This window comes from Lacerta agilis, chromosome 16, assembly GCF_009819535.1.
Source record: "Lacerta agilis isolate rLacAgi1 chromosome 16, rLacAgi1.pri, whole genome shotgun sequence".
Classification (NCBI taxonomy): Eukaryota; Metazoa; Chordata; class Lepidosauria; order Squamata; family Lacertidae; genus Lacerta; species Lacerta agilis.
In genome coordinates, this window is record NC_046327.1 from 33,879,895 (window position 1) to 33,899,742 (window position 19,848).

General features: G+C 45.4%; 1 protein-coding gene across 1 annotated transcript in view; it reads right to left on the reverse strand.

Moving 5' to 3' along the window:
- Positions 1-19,848, reverse strand: part of LOC117061180 (microtubule-associated serine/threonine-protein kinase 1-like) — an 87,113-nt gene that overhangs the window by 41,969 nt on the left and 25,296 nt on the right. Inside the window, exon 2 of the mRNA XM_033173864.1 lies at positions 12,952-12,983. Within this exon, the coding sequence (XP_033029755.1) occupies positions 12,952-12,983 (32 nt within the window). The remainder of the gene's footprint in view (positions 1-12,951; positions 12,984-19,848) is intronic.

Consider the following 19,848-nt stretch of genomic DNA (forward strand, 5'->3'; position numbering starts at 1 on the left):
AAGCAGCAAGCAAAGAGACAGCTGTGCCAGCTGTTGATGCTGCGAATCCCTCCATTGTAGCCTCAGGTCGTACATATGTGTAAATAAACCATTTATCATAAAGACACCACAGTCTCTGTTGTGCCTCCTTCCAAAAGGAAACATGAACGCTGGGTAAACACCTGGAACATCTGGAATCTCGCACCACTTGGGGTGGCATGCAGCAATCCATTGAAAAGCGTAAATAAATGCACCCCTTATTCTCCCTCACTGTGATTGCAACAGGGTGGTTTTAACAGGGAAGCTAGCCTTCATTATGTACTCTGGTTATGCTCCCTGAAATACATTCTCCTCTAATCTTCCTATATATCACAATACCAATCAAAGATTATTTTTCAGACACTTACAGGCAGTCCAAGAAGCACCAACATCACGCCAAGAACTGGGCTCCATTGCAGGAGTATTAAAAAAAAAAAGCTTCACTACACCCCACATTTCCCCAAAGTTGGCAATAAAGGTGCCAAATACTGTATCAAATACCATTTTAATATTTATACCCCGCCCATCTGGCTGGGTTTCCCCAGCCACTCTGGGCAGCTTCTAATCCCTGAAGCAGCCAACCTGGGGCTACTTTTACAAGCCTTACCCCTATTTAAAGGATCATATCTGCCTACATGAGCCTATGCAGGTTTTGAGCTTTTCATACCACACCCTGCTCTCTGGTCTGCTGTGGACCCGAACTTGTTTGGCAGGGCCTTTTCTGCACCAATGCAATGGAAAACAGGCAAACCTCCCACCCAGGCCTCTCTAAGCATGCTTTGATAACATCTGCATTTAAGAAGGCCTTTATAATTAGCTTTAATCTGGATGTGCTGGCATTCAATTAAGTTTTACTTAGAGCAGGCCTATAGAAATTAATGAATCTAATTTAGTCATGTTCATTAATTTCAGTGTGCCTACTTTGAGTAAAATTTTGCTCAATACTGCCCTTGAATTTCAAGAAGGCCTTTCAGCTGTGCTTTTAAATATGATTTAGCCATTTATTTTATTTGTTTTACTGATTTATGTGAGGTTTTTCTTGCATTTTAATTTTGTAAGCCATCTCATAAGATGTTACTCCAAAAAGAAGGGCATATGTAAACAAATAAACAGCAGAACACCTAAGACAGAAGTGCAACAGAGCTGACTCCTCCTTTGGGGAAATCTTTCTCTTGCATATCCGGAACAGAAATTGTGAGAATGGGTAATGCTCTGGGTTTGCCACTCAGTTGCCAAAGAAGAAGAGTTTGGATTTGATATCCCGCTTTATCACTACCCGAAGGAGTCTCAAAGCGGCTAACATTCTCCTTTCCCTTCCTCCCCCACAACAAACACTCTGTGAGGTGAGTGGGGCTGAGAGACTTCAAAGAAGTGTGACTAGCTCAAGGTCACCCAGCAGCTGCATGTGGAGGAGCGGAGACGCGAACCCGGTTCACCAGATTACGGGTCTACCGCTCTTAACCACTACACCACACTGGCTCTCAACAAACTACAACAGAGGTGGTATTTGACGTCAGGTCTCTATGATCCTAGTCCAATACCATCTCATGAACTACACAACAACATTTCAGATGTGAAGGTTCATTTGCATGACAGTATAGAACAAGAGTTACCACTCAGAAAGGAGCACAGCTCTCCCATATTAACAATGATATATAAGACAGTGATGTGGCCCTCCAGATGTCACTGACCTCCAACCCTATCAGCCTCAGCCTGCCTGGGTCTGGGACAATGGAAATTAAGAGTCCAGCAACTATCTGGAGGACCACAGGTCCCCACCTCTGAAATAAGCTTTTTAGCAAGAACTGGTGCAATGTTTAAGGTGAAAGGTTTGACCTGCCTCCCAGAGGACTGTGGCAAGGAAGTGGAAAGAGCATAAAAGTCTATTCCTAATCCTAAAAGTCTTGAAAGCCATGTTAGATACAACAGGGGCAGCCATGTTTCTTTCTTCTGGTGTCACCCCATGCATGTACAAAGTGGCTGCCGGTGGTGGGATCAGCTTCTGACATTAGAAGAAGCAGACAAGGAAGGGAAGATAAGCTCAACCGTTCCCTTCCTACCCTCCCTGCAAGCTGTGTTCGAAACTCCCATTGTTCTAGGCGCATTTTGCGACAGGGAATTTCATTAGCGCTAGCAGTTTCTGAGCCCTGAGTGCAATCCTGCGCCCAGTATTTCAGATTAAAACTGCAGAGTGGAAGGAAAGGTGGACCCTTTTCTGCCTCCCCACTTCCAGCTACTCTCTGAAGACTGGAGAAGAGACCAGTGGGGGTGGGCAAGGGAAGGACTAGACCATGTGAAAAATGAACATAATATTTTAGCTGCAGCTGATTCATTTTCAGCTTTGTATTCTTGTTATGAAAAAAACGCGCCTAGACATTTCGTTGTTGTGCCCATTACCTAGGTTTAAGGTGCCATTTAGCACCTACCTTTCACATCTCAGTTTCTGACATCGCCTGCAAGTCATCGCTCCATAGTCTGGGCTGAGGGGAAAGGGCCTGGGCCAATGAAGCACATGGAAGTTAAGGCTCAACGGGCTCTTCTCTTCTCACCCAAGCATCCCTTTCCATGTTAGAAGAGAAAACACGTTTCAATTCCACAGCGTATAGGAACGAGGCAGACATATGAACAACAAACATGGCTGCCCCTGGTCATGTCTAGGCTGTTCCTTAGTATTCACTCTCAGCGGCTCCCCTTTTCTCTACCCAAGGCAGCAGCAGATCTTTTCCAAAACCACATATAGTATTTGGAAAGCAGTGGGATCCATTTTCTGGAAATGCTTTACAAAGACAAATTTTAAAAAAACAACAACCCCAAGGGTGACCTTGAACCAGTCTCTATCTATTTATCTATCTCTCAGCCTAACCTACATTGCAGGGCTTTTTAAAGATAAAATGGGATTTTCCTTGTATATGCTGCCCAGAGCTCCCGAGACAAAGGGCAGGATAAAATGTGAGAAAGAAATAACCATTTTAGTTAATCCACAAGTATCGGACATAAGCTTATTCCTGATAGTTTGAAAATACATCTTTCCTATAGGTGGAGCAAGAGGGCAGAGGACCTGTCACCATCTCCCTCCTGTGCAGCTCAACAGACTCCCTTCTTTCATAGGGAATATTGTCCGAGTCTCCCGGGGATTCTGAGTTCTGGGAGAGAGCCCACTGCAAACTTGCAACACATCAAGGCGTATTCTAGCACTGCAATTCGGTGCAAGGAATTATAGTAAGCCACCTGGCTTCTGGTCTGAAGGTCCTACACCATTGTTCAACCACGCAGAATGACAGTGTGACAGCACACACTCTGCTCTCTACGTCCTATGTAAACAAGTAAACACACACACGTCTGTGATTTCCCTGTATTTCTCTCTCTCCAACTCAGCTCTTTCACTGCAAACTCACACTTCCAATTACTGATGTTCAAATGAACAGATGTAGACTGCACACGCGCAGACTCAAACAACACAAACTGAGCTAGTCTCGTAGAAGAACCCACAACTGATAAGCTGAGGCGGCAGGGAGGACTTGGCTTAACTGCCACAACCCCACCTGACTGACCCTGGACCCGTCTTTAAGTCTCTCTGTTATATGCAGTTATAAAAGCATTGCCCTGCAGCTGAGCAGATCGCAAAGATAAATAACAGAGAAAGCAATGGTGTATATTGAGGCATTATGGGAATGGAGGGCAATGGCAGGGAGAATTTAAGCAAAGGATGGGTGTTATTGCTATGCATTCCGTACTAGACTGCTATGATGGATGGGTAAAGGGGGTGGGGTGGGGGTTAATGTAATCTTAGATCACTTTTCACACAATCGCTCCTAGAGCTAGAATGCATTTAAAATTCCTAGCTGCCAGAAGTGGCAGCTAGGCATGTAGGCACTTGAAAAATTCACAGGCGTGAGCATCTTCAGGAAGAAGAACAGAATGCCAGAGCCCAGCCATAGATCTTTCCATTTATTCCCACTCATCCCCTTCCCACCTAACTTTCCTGCGGCAAATATATATAGACACCCACAACACCATCCTTCTGGACTGCACTCAGACACGCAGTTCTCTCGTCCTCTGCATCCTCCTTCCATCCACTAAGGCTCAGCCCCCTCCTATCCATCTCCATTTGCTCGCTGCATCCGACAGTCCCCATCCCCATCCAGCCATTCACTCCCTCTCACCCACCCACACCCCCAGCCCTTCCATCTGCCCACCCAGCAGCCACAAGCTTGTCCAGGCTGAGTGACCCAGAAGAACGGGGGCCATCCATGGAGCCAGAGGGAGACGGACAGCTAGAAAGACAGGCAGACCAACCATTTGTCATAGCCAGTGCTGCTAGTTCATATACAACTCATGTCCTTGGCAGTTGCCATGGCATCCTAGTCTTTGTGATTCTTTCCCCTCCCCCAACTGCGCCACAACCCTGCCAGCCACTGCAACCCCCTCCCTCCCTCCCCAGGAGACACCTCCTTGGAGAATCCTAGCTGCCTGGCCACAATGCATGCAGGGGGGGTGTTAAGAGAGAAAGGAAGATGATCACACCCTACCATCCCTGCAGGCACAATACACAAGCTCTCTCCCTCCCCCTTCTCCCTTGCAAACACAGCGAAAGGGGGGGGGAGAAGCGGAGTAAGAGATACAGGGGACAGAGGAGAGAGGAAGAATGATAGGGGATGAATGGATGAAGGAAGGAAGGATGGAGGAATGGGAGCAGAGGGGGACAGAATGCTGATGGGGAGGGGCTACGGAGAAGGGGGGGGAAAGATGGAGGGATGCAGACTAAATTAAGCTTCCTTTCTCTGTACCTTTTTGTACGGCGAAACATGCTGCTCTCAAGGAAATCGGGCATAGAGAAATTGGAGAGCGCTGTCCACAGGGACTCAGACATCATCCCCCAAGGGGGTCATGGTGGCGAGCCTGGGGGTTGTATATGCTGCAGAAGCAACCTCTCAGCCCCCACTGGAGCCTAGAGTGGAGTGGGGGGGGGAGGTCTGTGGTGAGCCTTCCCTTCTGAAGAAGAAAGGAGGACTGGAATGGAGGGGAAGACAGAGAGAGGGAGAGAGTGCGGGGAAGGGCAGGGAGAGGAGGGGGAGGTGTGAGGGGGCGGCGCTGTATTAAGTGCCAGTGTGTGCATGAGCGCATGCTGCAAGTGCCGCTGATCTGCATATGGGTGTGGGTTGTGTGCACACACATATTTGGCTGTGTGCAAATACCTGCCTGTCGTAGGTGCTCTCATCATACGGGGGAACGATGTCTTGCACTGACGGACATATTTGTACACTTTGATCGTGTAAAAAGTATATCCACTAACAAACTCTTCTGCAAATGGTGCCCACTGTCCCTGGCTGTGTAAATGCCTAAGAGCATCCATGGGTACGCAGGCCTAGGCTGAAGCTGATTTCACAGCAGACTACATTAATGCCGAAATCTGGGAAACTGTGGGTGTGGCATTTTTGTCTAAAACAAGCTGCTTTGCTCTGGAGAGTACTAAGCATTCCCAGTACAACTTAGGAAAATATCTGGAAACATACATTAAGTCCATGCTCAGAAGCAGTACACCAGGTGGCCATGTTCATGTTGTATTATAGTGGCTAAAAGAGAGCTATGAATAATGACCCTGCAATCATCATCTGAAGCCCTTCTTTGTGTGCCTCCTACACAATAACAGGCCTTTTCTGTGGTGGCTCCCCATTTGTGGAATGCTCTTCCCAGGGAGGCTCACCTGTCGCCTTCACTCCATATCCTAAGGCGCCAGGCAAATATATTTCTCTCTATCCAGGACTATGGGTGATTTAACATTCTACAGCCTAATAAATGTGTTTGTGGGAGGGGGGTTATTGGTTTGTTTTTGTTTTTATTGTGTATTTTGTGTTCTCATTTATTTATTTTTATGTTGTGAACCACCCTATGATCTTCGGATGAAGGGTGGTATACAAATTTAACAAAGAATAAAAGAATAACAAGGAAGATCCTGCCTCTGCCATGAGCTCATTATGAGCAAATCTCTCTTGGCTTCAGCAGCCTCCACTCTGCAATAAGGGTCTTAATGATACGGACCCTGACCTAATAGGGCTATTGTATTTCTGAAGTGCTTTGAACCATCTAAAGCACAATGGAATCGTCAATTATAATAAGGGGAAATAGTCATATGACTCACTCACCTAAAGCAGAACTGCAGTTCTCCATGCCACTGCAAACCTAAATGCAGAATGAGCACTGGCTGGCATGCAAAAGCTGCCAAAATTTACCCATGGAAAGTAAATCACCTGATTTGTTTGCCTGAGCAAGGAACACAATGAAGGGCATCAGCTTCCAGCCATAATGGTTGCTGCATAATGATGGCCAAGCTAGTTCCTCTTTGTACCTGTACTACAATGCCTGCTTCCACGCCAATTGGAGCAAAAGCCGATCAGGCAAACTCCTTTTCAACCTGTTGGCTGGATTTTGGGATTACTGTGCAACTTGCTTTATGCCAGTGGTTCCCAATTGGTGGTCCATGGACCCCGCCCAGGGGATCTGTGGCACATACCTGTCAACTGTCCAGGACATCTTGTTTTTGGGGACCTTACTCTCACAAGAAAGCACGGTGCCCCAAAATGCACAAGATCATGGTGCCAAAAACCACATATTTTGGGACGCTGTGCTCTTGTGCAGGAGCGCAGTCAGGAAGAATGTGCCGGGACATGTTGGAGGGTATGGTGGCACTATTCACATATCAAAAACTACCAGAGAGATATCAACATTTTCAAAAGCAGGGGGCCCATGGCTTGGCTTTTGGAAAAACAGGGGGTCTACAGTACTTAGCTAATTGGGAACCACTGCTTTATGCAAGTGTATGAATTGCATACAGTTTATTTTTATTATTATTTTTAAATATATTTTTGACTTGCATACAGTTTAAAATAAAAATACTGTAAAAGAAAAGCAATCAGTAAGGATGGCAGAGAAGGGCATGGAAATAAAAACAAGTCACACTTTTAAAAGTACTGTTTTTGGCATAGCAATAATGGTAGCTGTTGCAGATATCCAGGAGAGGGGGGATGTGGTACAGTCTTCCACACAATTGTTGCATGTGTGGGGGGGGGCACTCTGTGCAGGAAAGAGCCCCTATGCCAAAACCTCCATAAAAATGGAAATTTTACATGTTAGGATAAATACTGGGCTTAATCTTTCCTCTCTTTAAGTTTTCAACATAGGGATTTTGATGGAGCAAGGATGCTCTCAAGCCAGCAATCCCTGAGGGCACAGTCTCAGTGGCAGAAATTGCCACAGCCTCTCCACCACAAACACCGCAACACATTCCAACACAGCACCTGGTAGCACTTTTTGAAGTAGGTGCTTTAGACATAAAGTCAGAATTACCCTGTAAATCAACATCATGCAAATCTGCACTTCTTGGGTTCTGATCCTTATTCAGTTTCCAGTAGTGTGCTCATATTCGAGCCCAATACCTTTAGGGGTGCAATATCTCTGGGCAGGGTGGGTTGGGGAGAGAACATGAATCTATAGGGGGAAAAAACTCTTCCTAACAGGTATATGTAGAAACACATGAATACTCATTTAAATGCAACAAATTATACACATGTGCAGCTTCAGTTGTGCTTCTTTAAGCACAACTATGTGATACTGTATATCATTAACACTCTAGCAAGTGTACACACACACACACACACACACACACACGTAAAAGAGGGGATTCAGCTAACTTGTTGCATGCATAGAATGTGGTCTGCTTGTGCAATAGGACTTCCCCCTCCAGAGGCAGGTTTAGGGGAGTGCGTGGAGCCACAGTAGTCACCATAACTATGATGTGCAGTGGTATCTTGGTTCCCAAACGTAATCTGTTCCGGAAGTCTGTTCCAAAACCAAAGCATTTTAAAACCAAGGTGTGCTTTCCCATAGAAAGTAATACAAAATGGATTAATCTGTTCCGGACTTTTAAAAACAACCCCTAAAAGAAGAAGAAGAAGAGTTTGGATTTGATATCCTGCTTTTCACTACCCGAAGGAGTCTCAAAGCGGCTAACGTTTTCCTTTCCCTTCCTCCCCCACAACAAACACTCTGTGAAGTGAGTGGGGCTGAGAGCAAGCAAGGAGAAGTGTGACTAGCCCAAGGTCACCCAGCAGCTGCGGAGACGCGAACCCGGTTCCCCAGATAACGAGTCTACTGCTCTTAACCACTACACCACACTGGCAATTTAACATGAATTTTACTATCTGATCCATAAAATGAAAGCAATAATCAACATACTGTACTATAAAATAAATAAGACAGTATTGTAGATGATAAAAATAAAAATTTAATTTTTTTCTTATGTGCACTGATAATAGTCATTTTTGAATGGGGGGCTTTTATCCATTTCCGCAGTCACACAATCACTCAATCATTAGCTGAACTGGGTTCCACACAGTCACAAAAACAAGTAAAAAAAACGAAGCCACAAGCCACAAGTCAGTCCCATAAAACGAAGAACAAGTTACAGTCAAAAAACCCAAAAAAGCCACACAAACAAAAACACAAAAAATGAAAAAACAAAAGCTCCAAATATCACCTCTGTGTTGCATGGGTTCTCGGGACTCAACAGGAAGCCTCTGATAAGAAGCTGGGGACTCAATTTACAAATGGAACACATTCAACAGGAAGCGGAACGTGTTCTGCTTCCAAGGTAAAGTTCAAAAACCGGAACACCAACTTTCGGGTTTGCAGCATTCTGTTTACAAGTTATTCATAAGCTAAGCTGTTCTAAAACCAAGGTGCCACTGTAGAATGGAAGGTGAGAGGCAGAGTCATTTTGGAGTCACACATGGCACCGCTGACGTTTGAGACCCCAAAGTCCGCCACTGCCCCTCCTCCCCTGTGTTGAGGGAACTCTCAGAACAGGTTTAGGGGCTTCACAGGGGAGGGAGAAGTCCTGTTTCACGAGCTGACCTCATTCCCCATGCACAAACCCCACTAAATGCTATGTTGAATTCCACCCATCATCTCTTAGTAATTTCAATAGTCACGCAGAAACACTCCCAGCAGTGAACGGAGACTTCCAAAAGGCATGGTCCTAGGCATGGACTTTGGCTTGACTTGAAGCCATCTTGCCATGTGTGGGCATTTTATGAGATGCAGGAAGCGACTCCCACCTTCGTTTTAAAAAACATTGGTTTCTAGTCCTCGTGGTCAAGAGAAAAATACTTCGAAATGAATGCAAATTTATTTATTTTTGCTGAGTTCTCAGAAATGCAACTCCTCTCCTCTAGCTTTCCCTAACACACAGCCCATCTATCCCTAATATTCACGCTCTTAAATCCTGCTGTACTCAGCAGTTTTGTCTTTCTCGTCAGTGTCATTACAAGCCAGGACATGCAGGAAGTGCTTCGGGAAATGAGCACTGGGCTCAGCACTGGAATCCAAGCAGAAACTGTAATGGAAAGTGAGCATTCAGCGTGTGTGAGGAGGGAAGCATCATTCTGTAGACCCCATTAGCCTTAGTCTGACCTAAGGCAAAGATGACATTCAAAGCTGGGACACAGTTCTGGATCTAATAAGCACAAACTGATTTACACAACATGAACAATGCCCAATAATATCCTGTGAGAGAATGGATTAAAGTGCAAGAAATCGAGATTCTGCCTGATGAAACTCAAGGCCAATGCATGGGCAATTGGCTAAACGATGCTGATTCATCCTGGAAGTCCATATTTGTCTGTGCTGACGATCTGGAGTCTTCAGTGCATGTAACATGCATAAATGTGAAACTCTGGTATGTTCTGCTTTTCTTTAATATGACTGAACTATGTATCTCCAGTATACCTGAAGTGGCAGCTACTATGGTGTTGTAGTTTGGTTTTTATGTTGTTATTTGTTTTTGATTTTGTTAATGCTGAAAAAAATATTAATCATTTTTTTAAAAATAAAAAAAGCTTTGCTCTGGAGTATTATATAATAATGTCCAACACATTTGTGGGGACATTACTCATCTCCTCCTCCTCTGACCACCCGTGCAAGAGAGGTGCATCTAGAAAGTTGAGAGGGCATTAAAGGAAGCAGAACATATTAGGGGAACTTATGATTTTCAATTTATTATTTTCATTTTTTTATTTATAGAGCCCAATTTAATACCCTTAGAACAGAACTTTCCAAACTGTGTGTCGTGACACATTAGTGTGTCAGCTGCAGTGTGTAACTGTGTTGCACGAATGCTCCCCGTGCTCCTCCCGGGGCTGGAAAGGGTTAGTTTAACTTCCGGTTTGCTGGTAAAACTGAATTGCTGTGTCGCAAAATGAGGCATGTCTAAAAAGTGTGTCACCAGCTTGAAAGGTTTGGAAAGCTCTGCCTTAGAAAATGAATAAGGAGAATACAGGTTGCTCAACTTAGTCTGTATCACTGCTTTGCCGTACTTCAGGCAGCCACCAGTGACTAACTGCTACCAACAGCCATTACTTCAGTTCCCATCTTCATTTCAGACTTGTATGCACATACATACTCCCCAACATACTACACACCAAAATGTGTTTGCTAAGTGTCAAAACACAAGGTCAAGAATTAATGTGGGTGCACAGAGATGAACAGCTACTTGCACAGATACACCTCAGCCATACCCACAATTCAAGGGGCATTTTGCTACTCAAAGATCCATGGGAAGGTCCATCAGCAGGAACTGGCAGGAATCTAGTTTTCTGGGCAGATTTTTCCTGCACCATTTATGTGAATTAGGAATTCCAGAAAAAAATAATTTCTACATGTAATCCTCCTGAACATTCCTCTATGGAAGCAAAACATTATGGCAACAATCTAAACAGTAAAATATGAAGCAAAAGAAACCACACACACTGTCAGAGCTCATTTTGACATTTTATTCTGCAGCAGTTCCAAAACCTGATGAGGCAAACCATTTTTGAAACCAAACAGTGGCTTGCCTCTTCATGTCCTTCTGACTATCTGCTTATCCACATAAATAAAGGGTATCCAGTGCTTTTTTCTGGGGGGACGCAGGGGGACTCATACCCCTAAACATTTTGTGGATCTAAGTTTGGCCTCATTGAGGGGCAGTATTTCAATATGAGTGGGAAAATGAGAGTACCCCTAAACATTTTTTTAAAAGAAAAAAAGCACTGGGGATATCTATTCCACAATTTCCATACTCCACTGTTTCCTTACTGCAGAATTAATTATGGCCTCAGTAAACTGATCTCTGCTTAAAATATGATTGTAGAAATGTTGAGACTGCAGAGGACTAAGAAGTACTGAATCATACACCTTGGGGAACTTTCCTGCCAAACTTTCAAATGCTGTGAGAACTCCAGGTACAAATATGCAGCTGCAAAGTCATGCAAGTTGAATATTCCATTTGAAAGACAACTCAGTTCTGTTTTGTGTGTGTCAATATTCATGTGTGCAGAATGCTTTCACAGAACCAGCCAACGGGATAACCACGTACTGTATTCCATTTCTATGTTATCACTTTGCAGACTACTACAATTACCCTAGCATCCTGGCATAAAGGTAAAGGTAAAGGGACCCCTGACCATTAGGTCCAGTCGTGTCCGACTCTGGGGTTGCGGCGCTCATCTCACGTTACTGGCCGAGGGAGCCGGCGTACAGCTTCCGAGTCATTTGGCCAGCATGACTAAGCCGCTTCTGGTGAACCAGAGCAGCGCAAAGAAACGCCGTTTACCTTCCCACCAGAGCGGTACCCAGGGCCGTCTCATCCATAGGGGCTAGTGGCGCGGCGCGCCAGGGTGCCGCCCCCCCAGGGGCACCCCCGTGAGACTGCCGGCATACCGGGCGCCCCCTCCCCAACTCGCCCCCGCCCCCACGGGCGGGCTGGCGGCCGGGCGCTCAAGCACCGGCAGCGCCGCCGCCGCCGCCCATGCCGCTCCCAGGCAGGCTGCGAGCTGGCCGCCCTCACCTCCCATCCCGGGAGCACTGGAAGGGCGCGCAGAGCCCTGCACCGCTCCAGCGGCAAGCGCGGGAGGCGGCACGCCGGGGGCGCCGGAGGGATTGCCGCACCACAGTGGCCGATCTCCCTAAGACGGCCCTGGCAGTACCTATTTATCTACTTGCACTTTGACGTGCTTTCAAACTGCTAGGTGGGCAGGAGCTGGGACCGAGCAACGGGAGCTCACCCCATCGGAGGGATTCGAACCGCCGACCTTCTGATCAGCAAGCCCTAGGCTCTGTGATTTAACCCACAGCGCCACCCACCCCATCCTGGCATACCAGTCAGTAATTCAGAGTCTCCTTGGACAAGCCTGCCCCTCCCTCAAGGGGTCCTTTCTCGCCCCACTGTTGCCAACCACAGGGCAACAAATCTCAGGCAACAAGATTTGTCAGCAGGTGACTCTGAAGGGCTGGCAGTGGGAGCCTTTGCCTTCTAATCTCTTATTTTATTCATAGAGTGGATTTCTAGGGAAACTACCTGTTGGCCAGAGCAAACATATTTTTAAGAAGTGAACGAGAAGAAAGAAGAGGCTTTGTCCACAATGCAGAATGAGCGTTCAAAATGGCCCAGTGGTGGATTTATAATGTGAGGGTTATGGGCAGGCTAGGAGACAAAATAGCAAAAAAATACCGAAGTAGGGAAGTAGCTTTGAAGAGCAGCTTAAAATATTATGACAGCCCCTGTGTGGAGGCTGCTGAAATTATCTTCCCTGTAGTGGTGCTCTGTTTGGTGGAAGCGAACACTTCAAAGCTCCATGCTGCATGCATTACCCGGATTGTGTACATTTCTCCTTCACCACCAAGGATATGCAACATGACAAGACAATTAACATTATAAGGAGATGTTAAACAAAGCATCACCGGGCTAGAAGCCTTCTCATTGGGGTAATGGTATTTAAATCAGTCCATATAATACTGACACACAAGCAAACAAATAAAAAGTGGCTACAAAGAAAGAGTTTTCTCTCACGTTGGCATTCTGCTATGTGTCTATTATAAATACAGAAATCTTGTACTTACCTACTGCTTTTCCTGGGCAAAGGGAGGTCTTTCTGCAAATAATAATAAAAAAATTACATTAGCTACAGGTGTAAAGGAAAGACTGGCCTTTTCCCCCACATCCCACCCGCCATGAAGTAAAAATAATTGCAAGGACATTCATCCCTACTATTTCTGTAACTCATTCTTCAGTACACACCATTTATATGGAATGTAGCTGTCCTGGGGGAAAGTGGAGCACAACAGGTAGCCAACAGTTCTTCATTCCCAATAAGCCATCACATTCTCCTCAGAAAGTTTGATGAGGGAGTGGGATACCCAGAGGCAACCTAGACTCCTCTACCGTTTTGTCATGGTCAAAAATATGCTAAAGGGGAGGTGAGGAAGACAGGGAGACTTGTGGTGGCAGATAGCGCAGAGAAGGTAAATCTGTGGTAAGCCCCCACAGAAGGGTTTTGCAGAAGAGCCCAGACAGGCCAAGAAGAGCACACATTTGCTATGACTCCATAAAACACAAGAAAACAGGATGTATATGCTATATGCATAGAAACCAGCTCTGTGAAAAACTCAGCTTTCACGTTAGAAAAGAGAGAGAACAACAATCTAGTCCATGGGTAGGCAAACTAAGGTCTGGGGGCCGAATCCAGCCCAATTGCCTCCTAAATCCGGCCCGCGGATGGTCCGGGAATCAGTGTGTTATTACATGAGTAGAATGTGTGCTTTTATTTAAAATTCATCTCTGGGTTATTTGTGGGGCATAGGAATTCGTTCATTCCCCCCCCCAAAAAAAAATATATACCGTATATATAGTCCGGCCCCCCACAAGGTCTGAGGAACAGTGGACCGGCCCCCTGCTGAAAACGTTTGCTGACCTCTTAGTCCTTTTAACTGTAAAGACAATTGAGAGTGGGGTCACTGCATGCCTACTGAAAACCCAAAGGAGTTGCCAACAGGATTCCCCAGTGGTCAGAGGCATCTATAGCTTCCTGCCCCTGACTAGCAAAACCAGAATAAATTATGCATAATAACAGTAAATGTCCAAAGTGCATCATAAATTATGTAAAACAAGGGAAATGGGACAAATGTGCTTGATTTACAGGGTGTATCTAAATCACAAAGTTTAGCTTTTCTTGTTTGGATTGCCTGGCTGCATTGTTGCTGTTTTTCCGCGGGTGGCGCTGTGGCTTAAACCGCAGAGCCTAGGGCTTGCTGATCAGAAGGTCGGCAGTTTGAATCACCATGACAGGGTGAGCTCCTGTTGCTCGGTCCCAGCTCCTGCCAACCTAGCAGTTCGAAAGCACATCAAAGTGCAAGTAGATAAATAGGTACCGCTCCGGCGGGAAGGTAAACGGCGTTTCCATGCGCTGCTCTGGTTCGCCAGAAGCGGCTTAGTCATGCTGGCCACATGACCCGGAAGCTGTACGCCGGCTCCCTTGGCCAGTAACGCGAGATGAGAGCCGCAACCCCAGAGTCGGACACGACTGGACCTAATGGTCAGGGGTCCCTTTACCTTTACCTTTAGCCCTATTTATGACGCAATCGGGTGATGGACAAAAGAAAGGAGGGCCATCCCAGAGACTGTCCTCACAAAAGGCTCAAAGGTGGAAATGACAAAAGAGGTAACAGGCCAGGTGAACTAGGTGAGGGAACCAATGGGGTGCGGGGCTGGGCTGGTGGGATCCGAGATAAGAAAAGGGAATCAAGGGAGGATGGGTGAAGAAAATAAAATATCAAGGCTGCAACCATATGCCCACTCACTTGGAAGTGATCACTATTGAACCCAGTGGGGCTTACTTCTGAGCAGGCATGTTTAGGATCACACTGGCAGACAAGCAGGCAGGCATTGAAGTTGCTTCCTGATATTAGGTTTCTTCAAGATAGGAAAGCAATTGATTCTCTCAATGTAACAGGTAGCATTAGATATATTTTCTGGTGAGTTATTTTGACAGACATATTGGATTTTCCAGATTGTCAAAGTGCCAGCAGAATTGCTAAATAGCATATCCATGCCAACCGCTTTGCAGTATGGATTTCAATTACTGCTTACCAATAGGGGACAATGTAAACAAAGTTATAGGTCCCTCTCTACTGTACCATTAAAATGTATTGTTGCATACCACCCTAATCTCTGAGTGGTACAAGTTACAAGGAGTTCCAGACACTCACCCAAGGTTTGTCTTTTCTTTTGGAAAGGAGGCACAGCAGAGACTGCAGTGTCTTTATGATATATGGTTTAGTTACACAAATATACAACCTGAACCTATGACGGAGGGATTCAAAGCATCAGCACCTCAAAGGGGTCTTGATTCTTTCTGATACACAGGCATGACCATAAATGCTACCCCCACTTCATTCACAGTCACCAATGCATGTTCATAAGTGCGTTGATACATCTCCACAATGCTCTACATCACACACATCAAAAGAATCCCAAAGCCCCTCCTTAACCACTCAAATTCCCTCTCAATAAAGGGCTTACACCCATAAGACATTTAAAGGGACAACCTTCCCAAAGCTCTGCTGTCAAAGTTGTTGCACCCCTAGCAACCGCTCAACACAACTAGCAGGCAATACCGCTGTTTCTATGAATGGAACCCCCTGTGTGTCGATGGAGCAAGTCCCGTAGCGGGATATTGACACTTTCTATCAGAACCGGAAACAATTAATCAGACTTGTTTTCTAAGGAAAAACATGTGTATCCGAATGAAACTACAGTATGCATAAAATGGTTTGTAAATGCTTTGTTCTTTATAAGGGAGTTCTAGAATCACTCACAAACTCATGCATTATGGGAAACCTTGTCTGCCGTAATTTCCCAAGCAGGCAATCGCGTGTGTGGATGCTTATCAGAGGAAAGACTTTTAATGCGCCTTAATTTTATCTAGTTATGATTTTATTCATCTGTTTTATTTTGGTTTTGAATACACCTTTTAGTTGCATTGTTATTTTGTTGCTGTGAACCGGCCTTGGAGGCTCTTCTTAGAACTAAGGCAGGATGGAAAAGTCCTATAAATAAATAAAGTCTTATTATCAATTACCACCCTGCCTGTTCCATATCTTTTGCTAAAACCCAGACCATTGTTCCTCAACCTGGTGCCTTCCAGATGTTGTTGGACTATAATTCCCATCAGTCCCAGCCAATATGATCAATGGTCAAAGAAGATGGGAACTGTAATCCAGTGCTAGACTGGGGGGGAAAGGGACACAGGTGGCGCTGTGGGTTAAACCACAGAGCCTAGGGCTTGCCGATCAGAAGGTCAGCGGTTCGAATCCCCACGACGGGGTGAGCTCCTGTTGCTTGGTCCCAGCTCCTGCCCACCTAGCAGTTCAAAAGCACTAAGTGCAAGTAGATAAATAGGTAACGCTCCGGCGGGAAGGTAAACGGCGTTTCCGTGTGCTGCTCTGGTTCACCAGAAGCAGCTTAGTCATGCCAGCAACATGACCCGGAAGTTGTACATCGGCTCCCTCAGCCAATAAAGCGAGATGAGCGCTGCAACCCAGAGTCGGACACGACTGGACCTAATGGTCAGGGGCCCCTTTACTAGAGTGGGAAAAGCTGAACTAGACTGATGCCCTGGCTATTTCCTGAATTGACTCTTTCCCTTCAGTTATCTCTTTCATTTTAAGGGCTGGCTCACACATGCATGTTCATCACAATGACTGCAACATCAGATGCCACTTTGCAAATGAGTCACCATCACAGGTTCAACTCTGCAGAGACAAAGTGATTCCTGAGGTCAGTTCACACATCCAAAGCCGGTCTTTGCCACGGGCATCAGCATCCCCACAACAAGTTTTCCCACTGCCTTGCAGTGTTTTCCCCCCTACAATTCATCACAAAGCAAGCTTGAGATCTGCCCCAAAGAAACTCAGCAGTGTGTGTATGTGATGCACTCGGAACACAATGGCCTCAGCTCCAGTGAAGTGTGATATCCGTCTAAACCTGATGACCCAAGCAGCATTTCATGTTTAAACCAAGGCCTCATCTGCTACTTGTGCCGTGTAAACACACCGGGAGCTGGCTGCAGTAGTGCTGGCATGCTAATGTTACAGGCGCAGCAGCTGAGGGCCCAACCGGCAAATGAAGCTGGTTGGGCAGAACAGAAAATCAATTTTAACCCACCCAACATCAAGTTTAAATCAAGCCATGCACTAAACAATATGGCAGGTGCCACACACATGACTGAACAAGGTGAACAAACAGCAGGGGCATTCTGGGCAGGGTTTGGGGGCAGAAGTCCAGGGCTCCTACAATGCAGAATAAGCAGACGGACCCAGACAGGGCTGGCTTACCACTTTTTTATAGATCTTTATTAGTTTCAATTTAAAAAAGAGAAGTCTATGTATACAACAATATTCAATACCAAAGCTGGAAGAAAGAAGAAAGGTTCAGCGCTGAGGGCCTTCTGGTGGTTCCCTCGCTGCGAGAAGCCAAGTTACAGGGAACCAGGCAGAGGGCCTTCTCGGTAGTGGCACCCGCCCTGTGGAACGCCCTTCCACCAGATGTCAAAGAGAAAAACAACTACCAGACTTTTAGAAGACATCTGAAGGCAGCCCTGTTTAGGGAAGCTTTTAATGTTTAACGGACCGTTGTATTTTAATATTTTGTTGGAAGCCGCCCTGAGTGGCTGGGGAAACCCAGCCTGGACAAGGTATAAATAATAAATTATTATTATTATTAGAAAGAAGAAGAAAGAAAAAGAAGATAAGGAAAAACAAGTACATAATTTTATACAATTCTTCTGTACGAATATAATAACAAATTGTCCTTTATGGTCATACAAATACCATTTCGTAAAAGGAAGAAAAAAAGGAAAAAAAAAGATTTCTATAAATAAACTTTTAAAAGACTTCAAAAAAATAATAATAGTTTACTGCGTCTATTCTTTCCTTTATAACGCGCAGGGCTTACCACATTTTGAAATAAGTGTAGTACACTTTACCATCCGAAGGCAGGAGGGGGCAGCAAAGGCCATTAAGTCCCGGGTCTAAAATTACCTAGCTGTGCCACTGTGGCTAAACCATGTTGAAATGGTAGGAATGGACTCTCTTCACTTCTGCCTGAATGTGAAGGTGCCATTTGTGAATTGCGATCTGCCCCCTATAATTCCCTGCAAGGAAACAAATAGCACTCTCAGGGATGTTCTAAGCCCGGCCTACTTCTCACATGCCATACCCTCCAACATTTTTCCAGTGAAAATAGGGACGTCCCCTTCCATAATGATAATTTTACTATTTATACCCCACACTTCTTACTGAGTTGCTCCAGCTACACTAGGCAGCTTCCAACATATATAAAAACACAGCAGAACATGAAACATAAAAAAACACTTTCCTATACAGGATTGCCTTCAGGCAGCTCGGGGGTCGGGTAACTCCAAACCCTCCAACATTTCTCCAATGAAAATAGGGACATCTTAAGGGAAAGTGGGACATTCAGGGATCAAATCAGAAACCGGGATGGCTTCTCTAAATCAGGGATGTCCCTGGAAAATAGGGACACAAAATAGGGACACTTGGAGGGTCTGACATGCTAGTTTACTACCTGCAAGGAATTTTGTGTGTGTGTGTGTGTGTGTGTGTGTTTTAACATCATGGACCATTAAAAAACCCTGCAGTCTGAGGCAGTACATTCTACTAATGCACAATTTCACCTTGTCATTCTGCTGCTTGTATAAATCTAGACTAGGCCTCAGTCGCAAAATCATCAAATACTAAATAATTAAAGAGTGACCAGAAGTAAGGTCATGTCGATGCATGTGTGAATCAGCCTTAGACCAGGTGGCAGACTGAATGGACAATACTATTCCATACTGAAGGCGGGGGAATCACATAGTTCAGTGTTCCCCTAGGCAAACAATTCACTGCAAGTAGATAGCCAGTGCAGCAGGTACAAACTCAGGCTAGGAATCTTTCTTCCTGTGATGCTACTTTTCTGCTTGCATAGATGTTATTCCAACACATCCTTCATTGTTGTTTTTAACGATGTGGTAAATTGTCTCTGGGCTCGGTGCTTCCATGCTAACTTCCAACACATTTGCTTCTCCTTCCCGAGAGTCTTAGGTGTCTACAAGACTTTGCAGCAACAAACTAAGGTTATAGTGTGCATATAGCCTTCAAACACATTCAAAGCACATTATTTCCATCAAAGAATTCTGGGTGCCATAGTTTACACCTCAGAGGGTTACACTTCCTAGCAACCCTTAACAAACTATAATGCCCAGAAGTCTTTGAGGGGAAGAATATAACTTTACAGGGATAGTGTGTGCAGCCTCCAACAAGGCTATGTCTATGGCTATGGTTTGCCCCTCTGATGACAACAGCATGCTGAGCTGAATGTGAAGCACATCCAACATTCCTTTTTCTGGGAGGAGGCAAACAGAACCTGGGGGCAAGGGAATCCCCCTGTCCACCCTCATTTCAATGGGGGTTGTGCTAGAGATTGTCCTGGTGGATTGTGCCCCAGGTAAATTACAAAGGAGGACGTGCCCAAAGCACCCATTTCCCCCTCAAATCAGCTCCATTCTGGGTGGGATATTCAGGCCCAATGCAAAATGGTCAAGTTGTTGTTTTTGTTGATTTGGAAACAGCCGGGTGGATTATGACCAGAATATTTATCTGCCATCCAAATTTCCAAGCAGAATACACCAAGGGTAGGTGGGAGAGTGGTAGATTTGGTGGGGAACAACAGCACAAGGGGCAGTCTTATTTTTCTAGAAAAAGAGGTGCCGGAACTCACCAGGAAGGCCTCCCTTATTCTCTTATGATGGCAATGGCGCCCACCTGAGAGGTGCCAGAACAGAGTTCCGGCTGGGGGGGGGGACCCTGATAGGGGGTTATGCTTCAACAATATATTACCACACCAGTATGTTTCTTTCCACAGTAGCTCGAGGCATAGAGATAGGTAAAGTCTAGAAT